Below are 24,244 nucleotides of genomic sequence, written 5' to 3' on the forward strand. Positions count from 1 at the left end.
CCAATGTACCCATGAAAAATTGCAATCAAGGCATTTTCTTTGCACCTTCAACAGTGGATTGAGTCCAAAATATAATTACCCCTCCAGATGTCTTTAGACCAAGTCTTTGAATAGTGAAGGGAGGGGAAGTTTGGGTGGTAGAGGATTGAATTTTAGGCAAGGGTTGGGAGGTGGGGAATTTGGGGGGAGAATAAGGCTCATGGTGATTTTGGGTGAGGGTAGGCAGTGTGGTAATTTTGTGGAATATATGCAGATGGAAATTTTGGAGGTGGTGATGATTTTTTTTTAGAAAGGGAGTGGGGTAGGGTATTCATGGAAGGGTGGGGATGTGGTGGATAATTTGGGGATTGGGTGGGAGTTGGTGTGGATTTTGGGGGAGGATAAGGTGGTGGTGGAGATTTGGAGGAAGGGGATTGGTGTGGATTTTAGAGGCGGAGGGGGGATGATAGCGATTTTGGGAGAACATGTGGTGGTGGTCACTTTGGGAGAGTGAGGGTTGGTGGGGTTGGGAAAGGGTTAGGATTTTGGGAGAGGGTTGGCTTGGTGGGGATTTTGGGGGTGGGTGGGGATTTTGATAGAGACTTGGGAGGTGGTGGTGATTTTGGAAGAGGGTAGGGGTGGTGGCGATTTTGGGATAAAGTGAGTCTTTGAGGAAGGATTTTTGGTGCGATAGCACGAATATAGATTGAAGTCACTATCATTTCCATCAATTCCATCCTTCCTTCCCTAATAAGGATGGAAGAATGCAACTGATTTCTGAAACATTATTGTGGGCTGTGTGCCAAATGTTTTGTTGCATTTATAGTATTAGTGTATTTTCTCAAAGCCAAACAAATAAATATCTGATGGATTTTAAATCATCCCAAACTGACTAACAGTATTGACTAACAGTATTGAAGAAGGGTCTCGACCCGAAACGTCACCCATTCCTTCTCTCCTGAGATGCTGCCTGACCTGCTGAGTTACTCCAGCATTTTGTGAACAGTATTGCTCTGCTCAGGAACATTTTTTGTAAAGAATCGTGGGAAGGAATTTCCAGGCCTCTATGCCACAAATTATTGGTAATCCTTTTTGTCCACCATTGTTTCAAACTCGCAGAATAACTGGCTGATATCTTACTGATTTTTTCCTACTTTTGTTTCACAGGTGTGTCATTCCTATTGTGGAGGTAATTAACGAATATATTGATGTTGGACGCTGCTTTATCAAATATCCCTACCAATGCCTGATAAAGCTTCAAAATACCAATGACCTTCCAGCTTGTTATGGCATAATTCCACAGGTGAGTTTTAACTTGAATAGATTGCAGCTGGGCTAATATCAGAGGGGTTATTGCATAAATCAAATGCATGTCCTCCCCGGCTTACATATACCCAATTTATGGAAACACACGAATGTGAGATCTGCAGGATGGATGGTGGGGATAAATTCACTGGCTGCTACAGGGCTTCCTTTGCTGAGTGGGAGAAGGCATTTTAATATGCTTTCTATCCCATCAACCTCCACCCTCACCTAGCCATAACAATTGGGAGCTTGGTTGAGCTGCGCAGAGCCGGGAGTGCTGGGCAGACTCACCAGCCCATTCACTGATCAGTGGGGTGAGGGGGGATAGTTGGAGGTTACCTAAAATTGGAGAACTCACTATTCATACTGCTGGGTTGTAAGCTACTGCTGGAGCGACAGGTAAGACTGAGGTTCACGTGCACCAGCTCTAACCTCGTGTATTGCATCTAGTGGTCTCCTGTACATTGGCGAGACAAAATATAGACTCGGTAACCGTTTCGCTGAAAACTTGCGCTTGATCTGCCAAGGACTACTGGATCTCCTGGTTGCTAACCATTTTAACTCCCCTTCCCATTTCCATACTGATTTTTCTGTCCTGGACCTCCTCCATTGCCAGTGTGAGGTCCCGCGTAAACTGGAGGAAAAGCACCTTATACCTTGGGTAGCTCACAACCCAACGTTATGAATATTGAATTCACCTATTTTAGGTAACTTTTAACTAACTTCCATGCTTCTCCCCCCCCCCCCCCCCCCTTCCTGTTTCCACCTGGCCTCTGACTTATTTCTCCTCTCCCACCACCCCCTGCCTGCCTCCTGCTTGTTTCCACCTTCTCCCTTCACAATTCATACTCTGCAATCCTGCCTCATATCTTCTGCTTTTATCTCTGGCCTTTGTTCCAACCATCTGCCTATCAAAACCCCCCTTCGCCTCTATTCACCTATTACCTGACATGCTTTCTCTTGCCTCACCATTCTTCCAGCTTTCTCCTCGCCCCCACAATCCGTCTGAAGAAGGGACCCGACCCAAAATGTCACCTATCCATGTTTCGCAGAGATGCTGCCTACCCTGCTGAGTTACTCCAGCACTTTGTGTTCTTAGTTTCCTTTGTTGTCTTTTATTTCTATGTATGCATTCTGCTCTCTGTTCTACCGGGCCAAAATCACTCCTCACTTTCGCTCTTACGTAGTTCATTGTTATTCTAGAGAGTGACCTACTCCACAGCCCCCTCTGTCTCCTTTCTTGTTTTTTTCTTTTCAAGCACCTGGTACACTAAATATTTAATTCTAACCTTGGTCACCATGCAATTAGGGTTCAGCAAATGCTATCAGTTAAATGCATTAAATTTCTATTTATGTCATTAGTTTGTCTATTTTGCAATGAATGTTTCAATAAATAAGATACAGTGTCTTTAGTATTAACAATTTTCTTTGAATTAATTTTGTTTCCTAATGCACTATGACTGCTGAATCCCTTTTTGCATTCTGCCTCACTCTGCTTATCACCGCAAACAGCTATTTTGCTCTGTTGTCTTGCCCTTTCACTTTGAATCTTTAACTCTTCCTTTCACTTGAACTGCCATGCTTTTATTATTTGGAGCCCTTATTTGCTTGGATATTTATCCCTGTCAGTTTCAGTGGAGAGAGTGCCAATGGAATATTATTCCCACCACTGCAATGGTACCCTCACTTCTACCACTGTAAACCATACATTTATCTCCCCCATTGCCTGGTTTGGTTTAATAATCCTGTGTAAATGGACTAAAAGAGTGGATGAAGGTTCAGGGAAGGAGCATTCCAAAGACTGTACTAGACTGTACAAAATTAGGTGCCACTATGAGTTGTGAGGATACACGGATGTTCGCAGGGCAGGTTAACGGGAGAGGACATAGTAGATGCAAACTGTGGTCATCCACTTTAAGGCTTCGACCCATTACCTCATCTGTGGGGGCTCCAAGGGCTCGACTCGACCTCGGGGCTCCGACCTGACCACCTCGCTTCGACCACTCGCTCCGCGCCAGCATCTTCGCAGGCCGCGGGCGAGTCCTCCTCTGTCATCCGACCTCAGCGGGTGAGCCGGGCCTGCATGTTCCGGAGTGGCCCTGCCCGTGTCCACATTCGAGTGTCTATATTCCTTCTCTGCTGAGTAACTGTTCACAAAAAGTGATTGAGTTTAATCTGAGAGTATTACTTTGTTTTTATTATGTAAGTATTTTTAATGGTTGCTTTTACATCTCATCCTACTTCAGTGATCCAGTATGTGGAAACTTGATTTGGATATTTGACTTGACCTTTATTGTTTTTGTGTTTTCTTTCCATAGGATTTGGATGACAAGCTGGGTGTGGTTTATTCCAGTCTCAAGCCTTGTGGAATTATTGACCCTTGCTCTACTGTTGAGGTTCCGTTATTAGTGGAGGCACAGAGCCTTGCAGAAACAGGCACAGAAGTGTCTATTGCAATATTCGGCAAAAGTAAATTCCCTCTTGTGAGTTTTTTTCTGGTAACAATATAATCTTAAATGGAAAGATTTCAAATGGAGCTATGGTCTGTGGTTCAGTGCCTGGTGATTGTCCAACATCTGTAGGCAGATGTATCAATAGGATCACTTGCCAATGTAATGCCGTAAACCACATAGCAGTGCACATGGTATTGCTAAAGTATTGTATTTGGTAAAGACAACACTTCAAAATTATCAGAAATAAGATCCATTAGCCATTTCTTGGCCTGCTTGTCCAGCTGATCAATATTCCACTGCAATTCTTGACAACCATCTTCACAAACTATGTTACCACCTATTTCTGTGTCATCTGCCAACTTACTAATCATGCATTGTACATTCTCAGCCAAATCGTTCATATTGATGACAAACATCAGTGGGGCCTGCACCTACATTTGGGGCCCACCAACAGTTACAAAGCTCTAGTCTGAAAATTAGCGATCCACCACCTCTCCCAGTTTCTTATCATAAAGCCAATTCGGCATCCAACCTATCCATGTACTGCCCTGGTGTCTTTTAAATGCTGTTCAAGTTCAACATTCCTTCCAGTAGATCATTCCATGTATTTATTACCCTCTGAATGAAAACGTTGCCCCTCATGTTAGTATTAAATAGAGTCATAGAATCATACAGTATGGAAATAGATCGTTCGGCCGACCAAGATATCCCATCTATACTAATCCCACCTGCCCGCAATTGGCCTGGATCCTTCTAAATTTTTCCTATCCATGTACCTGGCCAAATGGATTTCAAATGTTTTAATAGTACCTGCCTCAGTTACCTCTGGCACCTCGTTCCATATGACTTCCCAAAATGCAACAAGTGCACTTTCTGCATTAAACTCCATTAGCCTTTCCTCAGCCCACTTGCACAGCTGATTAAGATCCTGCTGTAATTTGTTATAACCATCTTCACTGTGTATGATACATTCTACTTTGGTGTCATCTGCAAACTCATCTTGTCTTGTACATTCTAAATCGTTGATATGAACCACAAACAGCAATGGGCTCAGAATCAAACCCTGGGGCGCACCACTGGACATAGACCTCCACCCCCACCCTCTGCTTCCTTCCATGAAGCCAATTCTGTATCAAATAAGCTGGTTCTCCCTGGATCCCACCTTACAGCTCAGCCTATTGTGTGAAACGTTTTCACCGGCTTTGCTGAAGTCCACATAGACAACGTCTATGGCTTTTGCCCTTGTCAACTTTTTTGGTTACTTCTTAAAAAAACTCAGATTCGCGAAGCACAATCTCCCACGTACAAAACCATGCTGATTCTCCCTAATTACATCTTGTCTATCCAAATACATATAGTGTGAAGAAGGGTACCGACCTGAAACACCACCTATCCATTTTCTCCAGAGTTGCTGCCTGACCCGCTGAGTCACTCAAGCATTTTTTATCTACCTTTGGTATAAAGCAGCATCTGCAGTTTATTTTTATTACAAATGTATATCTTATTTAGGTTTAGATTTAGATTTATTATTGGCAATTGTTGCGAGCTTCTGGAAGGACCATTCAGAAGCCTGATAACAGAGGGGAAGAAGCTATTCCTGCTTCTGGTGGCATGTATTTTCAAGCTTCTGTATCTTCTGCCTGACCGGAGTGAGGAGAAGAAGGAATGATCTGGATGGGACAGGTCCTTGATTATCTTGTCTGCTTTTCTGAAGCAGCATGAAATATAGATGGAGTCAATAATGGGGAATTTGGACTGTGTAATGGACTGGGCTCCATCCTCTCTGCAATTTATTGTGGTCTTAGGTTCCCAAACCAAGCGGTAATGCAACCCAACAATATGCATTTTATGGTGCATCTGTAGATGTTTGTAAGAATCTAGGAGACATGCCAAATGTTCTTAGTCTCCTAAGGAAGTAGAGATGTTGGTGTGCCTTTTTGGCTGTGGCTTCAATGCGATTGGTCCACAGCAGATCATTGGTAATATTAACATTAAGGAACTTGAAGCTCTCAACCATTTCCACTTTGGCACCATTGCTGTTGATTTGGGCATGTACTCCACCACGCTTCCTGAAGTCGATAACTAGCTTCGTTGACATGACTTGCCAACTATTATACTCAATGCACTGACAGATGAAAGCAAGCATGGTATACCCCTTCTTTACCATCCTATACCCTAGTGTTGGCACTTTTTAGGGAGCTACTAGACCAAGTGGACTCGTTGGGGCCAAACCTCTCCTGCATTGGTGCACCACCTCTCCGCCCCCTCTCCCCCTCCCCTCCTCCTCCCCTTCCCCACCTCCCCCCTTCCCCACCTCCTCCCCTTCCCCACCTCCCCCCCTTCCCCACCTCCCCCTCCATCCTCTCCTCCCTCCCCCTCCCCTCCCCCTCCCCCTCCCTCTCCCTCCAACCCACGTCCCCCTCCCCCCTTCTCCTCCCCCCCACTCCATCGTCCTCAACCCCCCTTATCCTCCCTCATTCCCCCTTCCCTCCCCCCCTCCCTAGAAGGTAGATTTAAACTTTAAAATGTGAATAACTTTAAAAATATAACACTGATTTCAATGAACCTTCAATTAGCACCAAAGGGATTACAGTGAGTAAGGTGGGCCTAAAATTGTTGCGCTATCGTGTACCATTTTGGCTGTAGTTCAGGAACAAACAAACGAGAATTTTAGTATATAGATGAGCTTGCAAGCCCAGATCCCTTTGACACATCAATGGTCCTTTGGGTCCTGCCATTTATGTGTGCTTCAAGGACTAATTGACCAGTTTCTATAACTTTCATGCTGGGTAATTCTAAGTAAATGTAATTCTCACTGTCCATACTTATAATAACTCAGTGCCAACCACCCATTAACCTGCCACAATATTTTCTCTTTCGTTTTTTTCAAACTAGCAAATCCACTTATCTTGCAGAGGTGAGGGGCCGGTAGTCTATATCACTTCTACACAGATTGACTGGGGAAAGATCTGTGTCCTGACCGATTTCCCCAAGACCATCTGCCTCTCTAACGAGTCACTTATCCCAGCCAACGTCACAGCCAAAATGGTAAGTCATTTGCAGTCATTAAAAAGTGAAATTGCTTGTTAAAGACAATAATTGCTTCACATGTGGGATTTCATGTGCATCTGTTATTCTCCCAGCTTCTTTCCTCCTTTCAGAAAATATGTTTAGGTAGATAGACATTTTGGCTTTCAACAATCTTTGCGGGATTCAATACACTAATTCATACAGTATCAGTTGTCTATTATGTTTTATCAAAGCAACAACCAAATGTTAATAACTGCAGCAAATTCATCTTCTTGATCTGCTGTTTACGTTTAAAAAAATTATAAAGCGTGTCATGTGATAGTATTTTTTTTCTGGTGCACAGGAATACTAATTTAGTGTTGTTCAGGGCAGTGGAAAATTGTTTTAAACTAAAGACAATTTTCAGGTTGGGCAAGGTCATTGAAGCTGATACCATAAAAGCTGATAGAAATCTTTGATTTTAAGGGAAAAAAATTCCACCAAACTCCATAAGTAAGTAAATTACATCTGGAGCCTTATTATGTTTAAGTGCATATAAAATCAGAATGAGTTCTGATGAAGGGTCAATAAATATTGCTGCAAGTGCCATGCAATTCAGAATTTGCAACAGAGCAACAAAAGGAAGTCAAATAGGTGTAGGATATATGTAGTAAATGGTAGGTATCACAAAATGCTGGAGTGAATGGTAATGTGTGAAGGTAGTGTGTGAAGGGTTCAAATTTATAGATCCTTAAAAATATCAACACAGGTCTATAGATGGTGAAGAGTGCATAAGGCATGCTTGGCTTCAAAGATCCGGATGTAGAATATAAAAGTTGCAACATTACGATGTTTCGGGTTGAGACCCTTCTTTGTCACCCATTCCTGTTCTCCAGAGATGCTGCTTGTCCCACTGAGTTACTCCACCTTTTTGTGTCTATCTTCGGTTTAAACCAGCATCTGTCGTTCCTTCCTATAGAAGGGTTTATTAGGAAATTCTGCTGTGGAGAAAGAGGCACATAAATCACTCATTTGATGATAGAAGTAATACCAATAAAATCGGATGCACTATGATTGCATTGGGATTTAAAGGGATATCACGGAACACTGCACAAATTCCAACAAGCATACAATAAAGAAGTTAATTAATGAATCCTCATTCCACAACAATTTTATCATATTAATAGCACTTTGTTGCTAATTACTACAGCATTTTTTTGAACATGTTAACAGATTAAGATTCTTGTACATCTTAGTGCCTGCTTTTACGTCTTTGCCTGTCTCCTATTCAACGTGCCCCCTGTGCTGCAATTTAACTGGTTGAAAGTAACCGAATGGCCTCCTCCTGCACCTATTTTCTATGTTTCTATCTATGTTTCTAAATAACTTGCAGTGGAAGAAGCTAAAAATAGCTTTGGAGGGTAACTAGGAGACCTGGATTACATTATCATGCCATGATTGGTTGGAGCCTGAGCTGACTGATTGATCAGCAACAGCAAGGGCATGAGCAGAAACATCTCAGATCATAAGGGCTGCCTTCCTGACAGAGACTCTGTCACAATAAATAACGGAAAATATATCATATTTGCTTTAATCATTTTATCTACATCCCCTGTCACTTACAAGAATTGAAGGACATGGACTTCAAAGTCCTCTGCTTCTCTGCTCTTGTTTATTTACATAAATTCATAAGACATAGGAATTAAGCTGTTAGGCACATCCAGTCCACTCTGTCATTCAGTAATAGCTGATGTATAGTTCCCTCTCAAGCCCATTCTCCCCATAACCTTTGACACCCTTACTAACTAGGAACCTATCAATCTACACTTTAAAAATACCCAAAGACGGTCTCTCCAGCCATTTGCAGCAATGAATTCCACAGATTCACCACCCTCTGGCAGAAGAAATTCCTCCTCGTCTCCTTACTAAGGTTATTCCTTGTATTCTGAAGCTGTGCCGTCTTGTCCCAGACTCTCCCATTAGTGGAAACATTCTCGCTACATTCACTCTATCCAGGCCTATCATTATTCAATAATTTTTAATGAGATTCCCCCCACTCCCTCATCCTTCTAAACTCCAACGAGTATAGGCCCAGAGCTGTCAAATGCTTATCGTATCTTAACCCAATAATTTCGGGATCATTCAGGGATAAACCTCCTCTGGACACTCTCCAGCACCAGCACATCCCATCTCAAAACTACACACAGCACTCCAAATGCACCCTGGCCAGTGCCCTATAAAGCCTCATCATTCCATGCTGCTTTTATATTCGAGTCCTCTTGAAATTAATGCTAGCATTGCATTTGCCTCCATTTCAACCTACGAATTAACATTTTGGGAATCCTGCATCAGCACTCCAAGTTCCTTTGCACTTTTGATTTCTGAATCTTCTCCCCATTTGAAAAACAGTCTATGCTTGTATTCGTACTACCGAAGTGCATGACTACGGAAGTGCATGACCGTGTTATGTTGCATTCCATCTGCCACTTCTTTGCCCACTCTCCCAACCTGTTCAAGTCCTGCTTCTCTACATTGTCTCTCCCTCCACCTATCTTTGTACCATCTGCAAACTTGGCTACAAAGCTATCAATTCTATCATCCAAATCATTAATACACAACGTGAAAAGTCATGAATCCAGCACCGACCCCTGCGGAACACCACTAGTCACCAGCAGCCAACTAGAAAAAGCTCCCTTTATTCCCAATCTTTGTCTTCTGCTATTCAGCCAATCTTCTCTCCATGCTAGTATCTTCCCTCTAATACCATGGGCTCTCATCTTGCTTAGCAGCTTCATGTGTGGCACCTTATCAAAAGCCTTCTAAAAATACAAGTAAACAACATCTACTTACTATTCTATCCTGTTACTTACTTTTTCAATGAATTCCAACAGATTTGTCAGGCAAGAAATTCCCCTTCATAAAACCATATTGACGGGCATTTTATCCTAAGTAAAATAATATCTTACCAACCACTGAAGTCAGGCCTATCGTTTCCTCTCTTTTGCCTTGCTCCCTTCTTGAACAGTGGAGTAACGTTTGCAATTTTCTAGTCCTCTGGGACCACACCTGACTCTAAGGATTCTTGAAAGATCACTACTAATTCCACAATTTCTAAAGCTACCTCTTTCAGAACCATGGGGTGCAGTCCATTTGGTCCAGGTGACATCCACCTTCAGCTTTCCAAGCACCTTCTCCTTAGTAATAGCAACTCTTCTAACTTCTGCCCCCTGACTCTCTTGAATTTCAGGGATTTTGCGGGTGTCTTCCGCTGTGAAGACTAACGAAAAAAATGTGCTCAATTTGTCCGCCATTTTTTAATTCCCCATTACGATTTCTCCAGTATCATTTTCCAGTGATCCAATGTCCACTCTTGTCCCCCTTTATTCATTATATATTAGAAGAAACTTTTGATATCTTCTTTAATATTGGCTAGCTTACCTTCATATTTCATCTTTTCTCCCCTTATTGCCTTTTTAGGTGACTTCTGTTGATTTTTAAGTTTCCCAATCCTCTGGTTTCCTGCTAATCTTTGCAATATTATATGCCATCTCTTTTATTTTTATGCTGTCTTTGACTTCCAATGTCCCCTTAGAATCTTTTTTCTTCTTTGGGATGAAAAGATCCTGCGTCTCTTTAATTACATTTCCTGAATGCATGACTTTCTTCCTTGCAATCAACTTGCAACTGTTTATTATGTGATCCTCAAATTTCTTGTTGTCTATATCAAAGTCATCAATATGCACCACTGCACCCTTTAGAGCCAACACTTCCCTCTGTAAAACCCATTGCATACAATGTCCGTTAATTAAATCATCTGTCAACCATTACCCTTTGCTTTCTGCCTCTCAGATAATCTGTAACCACTGTTTTGTTTTCCTTTGGATCCATTGGGCTGTAATTGACCATGTGGAAGGTTTGTTAAAATCCATGTAAAATATATCAAATGCTCTGTCTTCGTTGGCACCCTTTCTTCTCAAATCCATGCTGACCATCCTTGATCAAGCTATGACTATCCTAAAAATGATTTATACCATTTTCCAATAAGTCACCAATGTTAGTTTGATTTGCCATTTCATTATCTTATCTATTTCATTTGCTGTCATCCAGTCATCTGCCCTCTAATCCTGTGACAATCTGCCTGTTTTATATTTTATCATGCCTAATTCTTATTTGTTCTTCCTCCTTAATCACAGTGTTTGCATCATCTCCTTTTTTTGTGAAGACATGTTAAGTATTAATTTAAAATCAAACCATGCTTTAGTTTAGTTTACTTTAAGATACAGGGCGGAAAAACAGGCTCTCTTTGGCCCACCGAGTCCGCACCGACCAGCGAGCCCCGTACATTAACACTAGCACATAAGCACTATCCTATACACACTAGGAACAATTTTACACATACACCAAGCCAATTAATCTACATACCTGCATGTCTTTGGAGTGTGGGAAACTGAATATCTCAGAAAAAACCCACGTGGTCATGGGGAGAATGTATAAACTCCGTACAGACAGCACCCATAGAGATCTAACCCAGGTCTCTGGCGCTGCAAGGCAACAACCCTTCCGCTGCGCTACCTCGGCCGCCCTTTACTTTAGACTTTAAAGATTCATAGAAACATAGAAACATAGAAAATAGATACAGGATTAGGTCATTCAGCCCTTCAAGCCAGCACCGACATTCAATATGATCATGGCTGATCATCCAAAATCAGTTCCCCATTTCGGCTTTTTCTCTATATCCCATGATTCCCTTAGCCCTAAGAGCTAAATCTAACTCTTCAGCATGGAAACAGCCCTTTGGCCCACCGAGTTTGTGCTGATCAGTGATCACTAGCACTATCCTAGACATCGGGGAGAATTTACAATTTTTACAAAAGCCTATTAACCTACAAACCTGTATGTCCTAGGAGTGTGGGAGGTAACCGGAGCACCCGGGGAAAATCTACGTCACAGGGAAAACATACAAACTCCGCACAGACATCAACCTTAGTCAGCCTTAAACCCGGATCTCTGGCACTGTAAGGCAGCAACTCTAGTGTTGTGCCATTGTGCCGCCCTTAATCTTTAAAATATTTATTTTTTCCTTTCATTGTTCTCTTGCCCCTTTATCCATCCATTAAACTTTTGCATTTATAAATCCCCTAACTTTACCTGCAAATATTTTTCATGCACTCTTTTTGCCTTTTTGCCTATTTTTTTTTCATTTCACTTTAGTGCTAAACACTTCAGATATTTCTGCAGTACTAAGATGTCAATGATGGACCTGAGTTTTTATTATTGTAGGATATATCCTTGATGTTCCTTTTTATCAGAAAACTTGTTTATCTTTTGCTGTCTCTTTGCTGTCTGTGAGCTCATCTATTTTGTCCGTGTGAAGTCCCCATGCGCTTTAAGAGTTGAAAAAACTCTGCCATACAAGAAGAATCTCACATTGAATATATTAGGTTGCATGAGATAATTAGATGAAAAATCCTAGCTTGTGCCAGGAAATGTTGGAAATCTATGTTGGGGATTTATTGTATAACACATGAATTTTTACTATGTCAGAGTACTTCTCAGTTTAACTGCATGACTTATAGATTTGTAGGAAAAGAAACTGCAGATGCTGATTTAAATTGAAGGTAGACACAAAATGCTGGAGTAACTCACCGGGTCATGCAGCATCTTGAGAGAGAAGGAATGGGTGATGTTTCGGGTCGAGGCCCTTCAGACTGTTGTCAGGGGAGGAGGGGGATAAAGATCGGATGTAGTCAGAGACAGGAAGACTAGTGGGAGAACTGGGAAGGGGGAGGGGATTGAGAAGTCAATGGAATGTTGGCCTTCATAACAAGAGGAGTTGAGTATAGGAGCAAAGAGGTCCTTCTGCAGTTGTACAGGGCCCTAGTGAGACTGCACCTGGAGTACTGTGTGCAGTTTTGGTCTCCAAATTTGAGGAAGGATATTGAAGGCGTGCAGCGTAGGTTTACTAGGTTATTTCCCGGAATGGCGGGACTGTCATATGTTGAAAGACTGGAGCGACTAGGCTTGTATACACTGGAATTTAGAAGGATGAGAGGAGATCTTATCAAAACGTATAAGATTATTAGGGGGTTGGACGCGTTAGAGGCAGGAAACATGTTCCCAATGTTGGGGGAGTCCAGAACACGGGGCCACAGTTTAAGAATAAGGGGTAGGCCATTTAGAACTGAGATGAGGAAAAACTTTTTCAGTCAGAGAGTTGTGAATCTGTGGAATTCTCTGCCTCAGAAGGCAGTGGAGGCCAATTCTCTGAATGCATTCAAGAGAGAGCTAGATAGAGCTCTTAAGGATAGTGGAGTCAGGGGGTATGGGGAGAAGGCAGGAACGGGGTACTGATTGAGAATGATCAGCCATGATCACATTGAATGGCGGTGCTGGCTCGAAGGGCCGAATGGCCTCCTCCTGCACCTATTGTCTATTGTCAATGTTCATACCACTGGGGCTGTAAACTGCCCAAATGAAATATGAGGTGCTGTTCCTCCAATTTGCGCTGGGCCTCACTCTGACAATGGAGGAGGCCCAGGACAGAAAGGTCAGATTGGGAATGGGAGGGGGAGTTGAAGTGCTGAACCACTGGGAGATCAGGTTGGTTGAGTCGGACTGAGCTGAGGTGTTCAGTGAAACGATCGCCGAGCCTGCACTTGGTCTCGCCGATGCAGAGAAGTTGACATCTGGAGCAGCGATGTCTGCCTGACTTATAGAATTGTTTTAACCAAATAATTTATGGTGTTAGTGATGGATAACATAATTTATGTTAAATGCACTTTTTTACTATTGATCGGAACTGCTGAATTGGAAAGGCTGATGGATTAGAGATGAATTATTGTGATGTGTCAGCAATACTTTCACCAGCAGCACTGTTGATGAATTGGTTGGATTTGAGGGGATGTGTCAGTGTGAAAGCCAACTTGCAATTGGAATGGCAGCTTCATTTTATAGTTATCCAGAAATTCTAATCAGCCTTGGATCAGCTTCAACCCTGAGCCTTTGTTTATTACAGTCTCTGAAAAGTATGGCACCGAGCTGGTAATTGCCAACATCATTAACATGCTCAAAACTATTTAATTACATGTTTGCATGCTTTACTTTTGTAGCTGAAGAACTGTAAGTTTTGGTGGAGTTGATAAGTATCGGGTGCAGCTTTACAACTTCATATAATTGGCAGAAAAATATATTTAGGCTACAGAGTTGCTATGATCTGGCATGCACCATGTGAAAGGGTGGTGAACATAGATTCCATAGTTTCTTTTAAAGATAATGTAGATATATATTTGGAAAGGAATATTTTACAAGTCTATCAGAATATAACAAAATGTGCAGCATTAGACAGGTCTTATATGTTGGGTGGCCTCCCGTTACATTATTTAATTCTATAAGAATACAGCTACATTCAGGTTTTCCTCCCACATTCCCCTGTACGTAATAAAGAACATTAAGAGATCAGTGGTTCTTTATCATCACATGTACAGAAGTAAAGTGAAATTCTTTTTCCACATACAGTTCAGTAAAGTATCACTATACATAAGCATAACCCACGATTGTACAATGTGTGTAGAAATAGTCCACTGAGAATTACAAGTCACCTGGTTTTGTCTCCATTTCCAAATTCCAAGTTGCTTTTAGTGCAGCTGGCCATAAAGGCCTGTTGTCCTGGCGGTGTTGCATGGTCAGCCTGGCCAAGTGAAGCTGTAGTCACTCTCCTCCGCTGCTCCACAGCTCTATGCTGCTGCGGGCTTTGTCCGCACGCTCAGTCTTCTGGGCTGCTGCAGGGTCTCCAACTTTCATCTCGATCTGGATTGACCAGTGAACCATCGTCCCTGTCCTAGCCTGGCCACCGTTCAGCCTTTGTCTCCCAGGGGTGTTTCCTGCAACCAACCTTGAGGGCGCAGAAGGTAATACCCCTATTCCTCTTACTGGCATTTTGCTCTTGTGTCCACTGCCGCTGACCACCTCCATCCTCCACTCCGGTTTCTGGTCTTCAGGGGTGAGCAGGGACTGGGCTTGGCGGCTTCCTTCTACGTGGCGGATTTCCTGGCCCTGCGGCAGGCGAGTCAGACCTGTTGCCAGCGGATAGCAGTACCATGGTCCGTTCTGATACTATCCATTTGGAGCATGGAAATTAAATCAGTACAGCACCAGAATAGAGCCAAAGACCCACTATATCTATGCAAAAATACAGGACATTGCAGGTGGTGGGATCTTGAGTAAAATATAAATTGCTGGAGGAACTCAGCGGGTCAGGCAGCATTTGTGAAGGTAAATGGACAGATGATATTTCGTGTCTAGACCCTTCAGACTCAAACATTGATCATGATACCAATTTAAATCGGTTAATAGAAATAGAGTGATGTAGCAGTACTTCCCTTTCTCTCACAGTCTTTGAATTCATGCAACTTGGCATTAGATGACCTCTCAAGGATCCAGTGATAGCACTCAGTTTCTCTATGATTGTAATGTGCCTCACAAAAGGCATCAAGAAGGAAACTAAAGATATATTACTGAAAATTATTTAGCTTAAAATCTTCCATTGATTTGTAACTATCCTGAGATAAAGATTAGCTAAAACTTTTGTAAAACATCAATTACACGTGACATTTATGGAAGTTCATTGTATAAACAAATGCTTTTCTGTTGCGGAAGAATTGTTGACTTCATCTCTGGGTTTTAATAGTTAATTATTTTGGGCATAGATCTGGGTTTTATACTGTGTTATATAATCATGAGTTTACATATGCGAAAATAGAAATGCAATTATTTTAATGAAATAAAAATAAATTAGTATTAATTCCTCAATAAAGCAAGGACATTTTAAGTACATTTCACAGGGAAAATGCAGACAGAAATTGAGTGAAAACAGCAGCAGAGAACATAAAAGGTAGGAACAAAAAAAAGAGTTCAAGAGAGAGGTCAGAGTACTTGACAGTGGGGATGTCAGCTGAATACAGGAGGCAGGGGTGGTCAGACAGAAGATAAGGCAGAGGGGATGGTCAAACTGAACACAGGAGGGAGAAACAGAAGTAGACCAGTGGCTGAGGGAAAAATAGCATGTAGAATCTGGGAAAAGTGATGTGTAGATGGGGAAGCTGAATGAGGAAGAGGAGGAAAAGAACCTGGGAAAGAAAGTGGAAGAGTGAAAAAACAAAAAGTTGATGCGGGAGAGGGGAATATGTGAAAGAGGAATGTGGGAGAGGGTAATATGGTGGAAGAGGAATGTGGCAGAGGGGAATGTGAGAGAGGAGGAATGTGGGAAAGGGAAACTGAAGGATGTAAATTATTAGTTGACAGACCTAGGAGACAAGAATAGCTAATACTGAGAATCTACGACTGTAAAAGGCTGGACACAAAACTTGAAGGAGAGGAATCCAAGTCAGAGTCTATTGGAAGAATATAGCTGAAAACAGGTCGAAATTCAGTGGCTCACTGAATGGGTACAGGATTCACAAGGTTTAATTAACCAATAACTGTTGCTTCTGATGTGGACATCATGTCAACTTATATTGCCTGCTATACACTGTCAATGGTACCATGGACTTTTCTATAGCATTCCAATAATGTGAATGGTTAGACTCTCTTAAAGCAAGCCAGCACTAGCTAAATCCAGCATCTTAAAGGGAAAGTGCTGCACTGTGATTCTAAAACAGTAGAAGACTTGATCCTTATTGGTGTTATAGAGTCAAATAATAATACATAAAAAACAGTCTCTGGGCCCAACTTGTCCATGCCAATCAAGATGCCATTTAAGTTGGTCCCATTTGACGGTGTTTGGCCCATATTCTTCTAACCTTGCCTATCCATGTACACGTTGAATTGTCTTACACGGACATCATTGTGCATTAATAATAATGACTGCAGCATTGCTAATGACCAAGGTGCTGAGTTCTAAAGATATAACAACCAGACTGGGTCTGTATCAAGTGGTGAGTGAACCAGCATGGGGAAGGTATTGACAGTTGTAGTAGATGCATTTGGCCATGAAGGTAGATTCACAGATTCATACAGTTATACAGCAAAGAAACAGCCCTCTCTATCCAAATTGAACATACTGACCAAGCAACATATCTATGCACAATCCCATTTTGGCTATATTTGGCCCTTACTCCTTGAAACCTTTCCCATCCATTTACCCATCTGAATGACTTTTAAACATTGTAATTGTACCTGATTTCACCCCTCCTCTGGCAGGGCATACCACATATGCACCACCTTCTTTGTGAAAAAGCTGCCCCTCAGATCCTCTTTAAACCTTTCCCTTCTCATCTTAAACCTATGCCCTCTAGTTTTAGATTCCCCTACCCCCTGAAAAAGACTGTGACTCTCCACCCCATCTATGCATATCATCATGTTATAAACCCCACACATACTTTGACCCAGAAAACAGTCCCAGCCTATCAAAACTCTTCTGATAGCTCAAACCTTTCAGTCGAGGCAACTTACTTCTGATTCTTTTCTGCGCCTGCTTTAGCTTAATCCCTACAGTATGATGCTGCACAAAATGCTCCCAGTATAACCTAATCAACTATTTGTACACTTGTAACTTGGCATTCCAACTACTTTACTATATGCCCTTTACTATATGGCCAATGAAGTCAAGCATATCATATGCCTTCTTCGCCATTCTTTCCACCACTGTCACAACTTTCAAGGAACTATGTATTTGTACTCCATGGACTCACTGTTCATGAATACACCCAGGAACCTGCCGTTCACTTTATGCGTGTCCTGGTTTATTTTCCGTAAATACATCTCTTCACAAATTGTCTGAGTTAAATTCCATCTACTATTTTCTTGCCTCCTTTCCCATTTGATCGAGATCTGTTTTAACGTTACAATTTTACAAGTTTTGCAATTTTCTTCCTTATCCACTATACCACCAGAAGTGACTATTGCATAGTCCTTGGGGAAATAATCCCATCACAATGCAATACTCTGCCTTGAGTTGTGTGGCACTACACATATCCTAAATGGATAGTCTCAGAACAGATCTGGCAACTCAAAACTGGGCATCCATGAGGTGTTGTAGCATGTCATCAGCAGCAGGCATGATGTAATGGGCTGCCATATTGATCACGCTACCATTACTGTCAAACCAAGGGATCAACCTTGATGTCATGAGGAGTGCAGAAGACACAACAGTAGAGTTGCTGCCTTACTAGTATCAGCTACATAATGTTTACATCCTGGTTCTAGGTACAATGGTTCTTTCAGACTCTATACCAAACTCCTGGACTTAGGAGTCAGCACCCACCTCAACTGGATCTTTGATTTCCTGACCTTTAAATCACAAAATGTGAGCATATACATAAAGTGTCCTCCACTATAATTCACAACACCAGTGCCTTGCAAGGTTGTGCTCTCAGGTCCTTATATATCAAGAGTATGTGGCCAAAATCTGCTCATTTTCCATTTACAAGATGACACCGTAGTGGGCTGGATGTTGAACAATAACTAGATGGAGTACAGGAAGAAGATAGAGAGCTTAGTAACATGATGCCTAGCCAACAACCTCTTCCTCAACGTAAGCAAGGAAAAGCTCTTTATTGACTTCAGGAAACAAGATAATGTATAACCCCGGCATCAAAGATGCCCAAATGGAGATAGTCGAAAACTTCAAGTTCCTTGGTGAAAATACCACCACAATTTGTCATGGATCAACTGCATTGAAGCTATGACCAAGAAAGCACACCTATGCCACTACTTCCTCAGAAGACTACGGCAGTTTGGCATGTCTCCAATGACTCATACCATCTTCTGCAGATGCACTATAGAAAGCATCCTATTGGGATGTATTACAGCTTGGTTGGCTACAGCTGTCCAAGACCGTAAGAAATTGCAGAGAGTTGTGGATGTAGCCCAGTCCATTACACAGACCAACCTCCCCACCATTGACTCCATCTACACTTGCGTATGGCCTGATTGTTCTCAGGTATAGTATGATTTGACTGGACAGCATGCAAACTAACCTCTTTACTGTATCTCAGTACACGTTGCAATAATAAACCAATACCAATCTGGTTTATTTCAAATAAATTTTAGTACAGATTAGGTCATTTGGTTTGTTTCGTAACACTAATAGATTGTCTCTGATCTAATTTATATCTTAGGCACTCGAAAACTCAAAATGGCGGGTGGAACCCAGTGAAACTGTGATCCCCCCTCATGGACAAGTTGATGTGACTATTATAGCACATCTTGATGACACCATCTGGTCTGAAGACAAGTTGCACTTATTGATAGAGAACGGTCATTCAAAAAGCATTCTTGTGCAAGCCAAGGGCATTGGATGTACCATCATATCTAACAAACCCTTTGGACCACATCTGAATCTTGGATCAGTATTCAGGCAAGTAGCCCCATCCAAGGCCTTCCAGTTGAGGCATCTGAAACATTTAATGGGGAATTGTTTTAGAGGTTAAAATCACAGAGCAGGAAAGGTAAATGTGACTTGTTTTAACCACCTGAAATTGTAAATTAGAAGAGGTTGAGAAATGAAATGTCAAACGACTAGAAGGCAAAGATTTAAGGTGAGAGGGGGGAAGTTTTTTTGCAATGAATGGTGGGTGCCTGGAATGTACAGCCAGGGGTTGTGGTGGAAGCAGATATGATAGCAACGATCAAGAAGCATTTAGACAGACAAGGAAAAAAAGGATCATGTGCAGGCTGATAGGATTAGTTAGATTGGCATCATGGTCAGTGGAGACATCGTAGGCCGAAGGCATGTCCTTGTGCGGTACTGTTTGCAGTCCTATGTTCCATATTCTATGAAGGGAAATAAGAATATAAGAAGGGGATCGGGTATGACAATATCCCACCAGTCCTCTTCAATTGCATAAGTCCACAACTTCACAACTTCAGTGTTGACATACATCATCTCCTCTGTGGTTAAGGCAATGCAGTCAACCCACTTTCTGTCCTTGGAATTTGACTCCTAGCATTGTTTGTTTGCAGAGTTCTCTGCAGATGGATCTCTCCATTCTGCCTCCTTCGCTGCAGCTTTGCTGTGATGCCTATTTCTTAATAGTCTCTCAGACCAGATCAACTGGCAGAATGCCTGCCAAGCTCTACAGCAGCCACAACTTGAGAAGTGCAGAGAGGCTTTAAATTGAGCTTTAAGTGAAACTAGAACTCTCAGCATTGTTTGCAAGGTATCCACTCAAGTGATAGCGGAGTCACGGGATATGGGGAGAAGGCAGGAACGGGGTACTGATTGTGCATGATCAGCCATGATCACGGTGAATGGTGGTGCTGGCTCGAAGGGCCGAATGGCCTACTCCTGCACCTATTTTTCTATTGTCTATTGTCTATTGTAAAGTGCTGTGTTATGCTGGATATATTGCTATAGTCATAAAGAATATCTGGCAGCATGAATCCTCAAGTTCTGTTTGTACCTGCAGGTATTTTGCATACATTTTATATAACAGGTGGTGGCCAGAAGAAGGGAAAAGATCAGAGGGGCCTGTAAAGCTACCCTTCATGTGTTCAGCTCTGTGATTCCCTTGGACTGTTATGGGCACAAACCAAGTGTGGGTATTTTAATAAGCATTAGAAAAAAAATGCCCATATGGAAACTAAAAGATCAAGCACAAATCTATTTTATCGCAAAGTGTTTATTATTTTAGACTGAATTTTAATTACCCCATCACTATTAATGAGTGTAATTTTGAGGTAAATTTGTGGTGCTCATTAGAGCAGAAAATTTTGAAGTAAAATTTAATAGGTGTTGAACGATTTTGATGGTGAAAATAATGATAAACAATTGACATTGGAAAAATAGTCTCCTTTTCAAATGGAAACTGTTTATCAGAAGATACAGATTAAAGGTAATTTGCAAAGGAACTAAAAGAGACATGAGACAACGACGGAAGTAAAATTCAGTTAGTTTGAAAGATAATAATATGTAATGAAAAGGAATTGCAGATGCTGGTTTGTTCCAAAGAAAGACACAAAATGCTAGAGTAATTTAGCGAGTCAGGCAGAATCTCTGGAGAAAATAGATACGTGACGATTTGGGTCGGAAACTTCTTCAGGCTGATTGTAGTACAATTGTAGGGATAATCTCTTTGATGGCACATTTGTCATCGTTAAGTGGATGGCAGTGGGCACATGATGTGAGTTGTAGGTGTCAGGTTGAGTGGGTGGTTTTACAATGGAGCATTAGTTGAAAAGTTAGTGAAAGTTTAGTTGAAGCCATAATTCTCAGGGATTGTTGGTAGGGAGTTATAGGATGTGGTGAATTGCATAATGCATGAAATTGGTGGTGTGGCATTTGAAGATGCATTCATTGACAATAAGAGCTTTGGTGGGGTAGAATTCTTGCGATATTGGTTCTCAGAGCTTAATACAGTATCTGCATTTACATGCTCTTGTCATGAGATTTGGTCCCTGGGTGCTCGTGTTGGCTCATAATAGTGACTACTAACAGGTTAACATGTTACCAACTACTAACATGACTACTAACACGTTAATCGGAAGTCTTGATAAGCATTTATGTCATGTCTTATTTGTAACAGTTCTCAAGTCTGCCGCTATTCAGTTAAGCTGACAAACTGTGGTCGGCGCCACCATCAAATTTATTGGAAGACTGAAGAATTTCCCCTCGTTTTTAAGCCCACTCCGCAGAAACAGCCCATATCTCTTGATATGAAATATAAAATTTCCCCCCCTCTAATGGGGCATTATGTTCCCTGCTTCAAAGTCAGACCACTGCGCATGGACCTCAATCCAGGCCAAAGTGCTATCCTGGTATTGGAGGGAGAATCAGATGAGCCTCAGGTAAGGAAACATGTCTTTTAAAAAATAAGTCAAATATGTTATTTCTACTTCTTTAACTTCACCTGACTCTCACTGTCTCTTTAGGAATAATTCTAATGTACCGCTTCAATTTTATTTTAATAATCACACCTCATTAAATGGAGATATATTCACAGTTTTATTTTTCCTAATTTGTGTGAGAATACTTGGATGGGCAACATGAGACGATGGTACATCGTGCTGATCCAAGCAGTCTCTTAAACCTGTTAATTTCAGAATTTTCAGAAGGCCTTCGATAAGGTGCCACACATCAGGCTACTAGGAAAGATGAGAGCTCATGGTATTAAAGGGAAGATACTAACATGGATAGCAGGTTGGCTAGATGGCAGAAGGCAAAGAGTTGCAATAAAAGGCGCTTATTCAGGTTGGCTGCCTGTGACTAATGGAGTTCCGCAAGGGTCGGTGCTGGGGCCGCTTCTCCTCATGTTGTATATTAATGATTTGGATAAGGCGATTGAAGGCTTTGTGGCCAAGTTTGCAGATGATGCTAAGAGGGGCAGGCAGTGTAGAGGAAGCAAGGAATCTTCAGAAGGACTTGGACAGGTTAGGAGAGTGGCAGAGAAGTGGCAGATGAAATTCAATATAGTAAAGTGCGGAGTCAAGCATTTTGGTAATAAGAATAAAGGTGTAGATTATTTTCTAAATGGAGAGAGAATCCAGAAATCGAAGGTGCAAAAGTCCTGCACCAGCACTCCCAAAAAGTTAATTTGCAAGTCAAATTGGTATTAAGAAAGGCAAATTCAATGCTAGTAGTCTGTTAAGAGGACTGGAATACAAAAACAGAGATGTAATGCTGAGGCTCTATAAGGCGCTGGTCAGGCCACATTTGGAGTACTGTGAGCAAATTTGGGCCCCATATTTGAGGAAGGATGTGCTGGCTCTGGAGAGGGTACAGAGGAGGTTTACAAGAATGATTCCTGTCGGTTAGCGATTGACAGCACTGAGCCTCTACTCGCGGAAGTTTAGAAGGTTGAGTGGGGACCTCATTGAAACTTTACAGAATAATGAAAGGCATAGATAGAGTGGATGTGGAAATGATGTTTCCACTGGTGGGAGAGTCTAGGACCAGAGGTCATAGCCTCAGAATTAAAGGGCGCTCTTTTACAAAGGTGAGGGGGAACTTCTTTAGTCAGAGTCAAAGATACTAGAAAAGCAAGATGAACCACTCCGTTGAAATCGCCTATACTGAAGTGTAGTACGCAAAGGAGCGTAACGTCCGCCATTTTAGTAGGCAAAACCCGCCATCCGTTATGCCTCTCGCAGTATAATCAGTGTTTTGGGGAACCGTATGTGTGATGATACCAGTAAAATGCAGAATATATCTCATCTATCAATTCACAGATTTTTGTTATTTAAAAAAAAAAATGTTTCTGCAAGTTTCTTCCTACTAAAATGGTGCCATGACATACTACAATTTTTTTAGGGTTGAGTGGTCTATCTTGTTCCTCTAGTATCTTTGGTCAGAGTGTAGTTTATCTGTGGAACTCATTGCCACAGAGGACTGTGGAGGCCAAGTCAATGGATATTTTTAAAGTTGAGATAGACAAATTTGTGATTTAAATGGGTGTCAAGGGTTATGGGGAGAAGGCAGGAAAATGGGATTAGGAGGCAGAGATCAGCCATGATTTAATGGCGGAATAGACATGATGGGCTAAATGGCCTAATTCTACTTCTATAACTTGTGAACTTGTGAATTGATAGAATTTTAAATCCTCACCTGTAAGTTATGCACTCACTTTTACTAAACTATCATCTTTCCTATCTTTACATTGGCATTTGGTTTTCAGACCCTTGGCTTCTGTGCATATTTCATTACAGGCCACCTTTCAACCTTCCCAGTCATTGTCTCTAGAATTCACTCACAGTTCCTTTCCATTCCGCGAGCTGCTTGAATTATCGTTGCAAAATCCATCTCTTCAACCAACCTTTGTCAAGAAAACTACCTTAAACACACTACACGGGAGCCTTTTCAAAATATTTTTTTATCACCAAATCACATTAGGGGATCTTGGGATAGATTTGCATAAAAGGGGGTAGGGGCAGAGTGCTTTTGGAAGCTTCAGGTTTAGATTGCTGAAGGCACCGCCGACAATGGTATTTGTAATTGAATATGTGCAAGAGGTCAGAATAGGAGGAATGTAGATGTCTGAAGATTGTAGGACTGAAGGACATTGCTTTATTTTTGTCATGTGTACTGAGATACAGTGGAAAAACTTGGCATAGCATTTCGTCAGATCAAGTACAATCAAGCCAGACAAAGGTAATGTAAAAAGAAAAACACTGAGTACAGAATATAGTGTTTCAGTGTTATAACGATGAAGCTGCAGAGAAAGTTTAGATAAAAATGTTCAATGTCTGCTTTAAGATAGATTGGAAGACTGAAACTGCACCCTAGCTAGTGAGAGAAATGTTCAATCATCTGATAACAGCAGGGAAGAAGCTGTTCCTGAATTTGGTGGCATGTGCTATCAATCTTTTGTACCTTCTGCCCAATGGGAGAGGGAAGAAAAGGGAATGATCAGGGTGAAAATTGCCCTTAAGGTCATAAGGAATAGGAGTAGAATTAGGCCATCCTAACTCCTGCCTACCCCCCATAACCTCTTTCACCTCAAGATTATATTGATTATAGTGGCTTGATTATACTGGCTGATTTTCCGAGGCTGCAAGGTGTAAAT

General features: G+C 41.7%; 1 protein-coding gene across 1 annotated transcript in view; it reads left to right on the forward strand.

Moving 5' to 3' along the window:
- The window catches only part of hydin (HYDIN axonemal central pair apparatus protein), a 382,743-nt gene that overhangs the window by 109,066 nt on the left and 249,433 nt on the right, over positions 1-24,244 (forward strand). The window contains exons 16-20 of the mRNA XM_078401540.1: positions 1,147-1,282; positions 3,603-3,767; positions 6,633-6,785; positions 18,863-19,101; positions 21,269-21,530. Of these exons, the coding sequence (XP_078257666.1) occupies positions 1,147-1,282; positions 3,603-3,767; positions 6,633-6,785; positions 18,863-19,101; positions 21,269-21,530 (955 nt within the window). The remainder of the gene's footprint in view (positions 1-1,146; positions 1,283-3,602; positions 3,768-6,632; positions 6,786-18,862; positions 19,102-21,268; positions 21,531-24,244) is intronic.

The sequence above is a fragment of the Rhinoraja longicauda genome, chromosome 6 (assembly GCF_053455715.1).
Source record: "Rhinoraja longicauda isolate Sanriku21f chromosome 6, sRhiLon1.1, whole genome shotgun sequence".
In the NCBI taxonomy this organism is placed as follows: domain Eukaryota; kingdom Metazoa; phylum Chordata; class Chondrichthyes; order Rajiformes; family Arhynchobatidae; genus Rhinoraja; species Rhinoraja longicauda.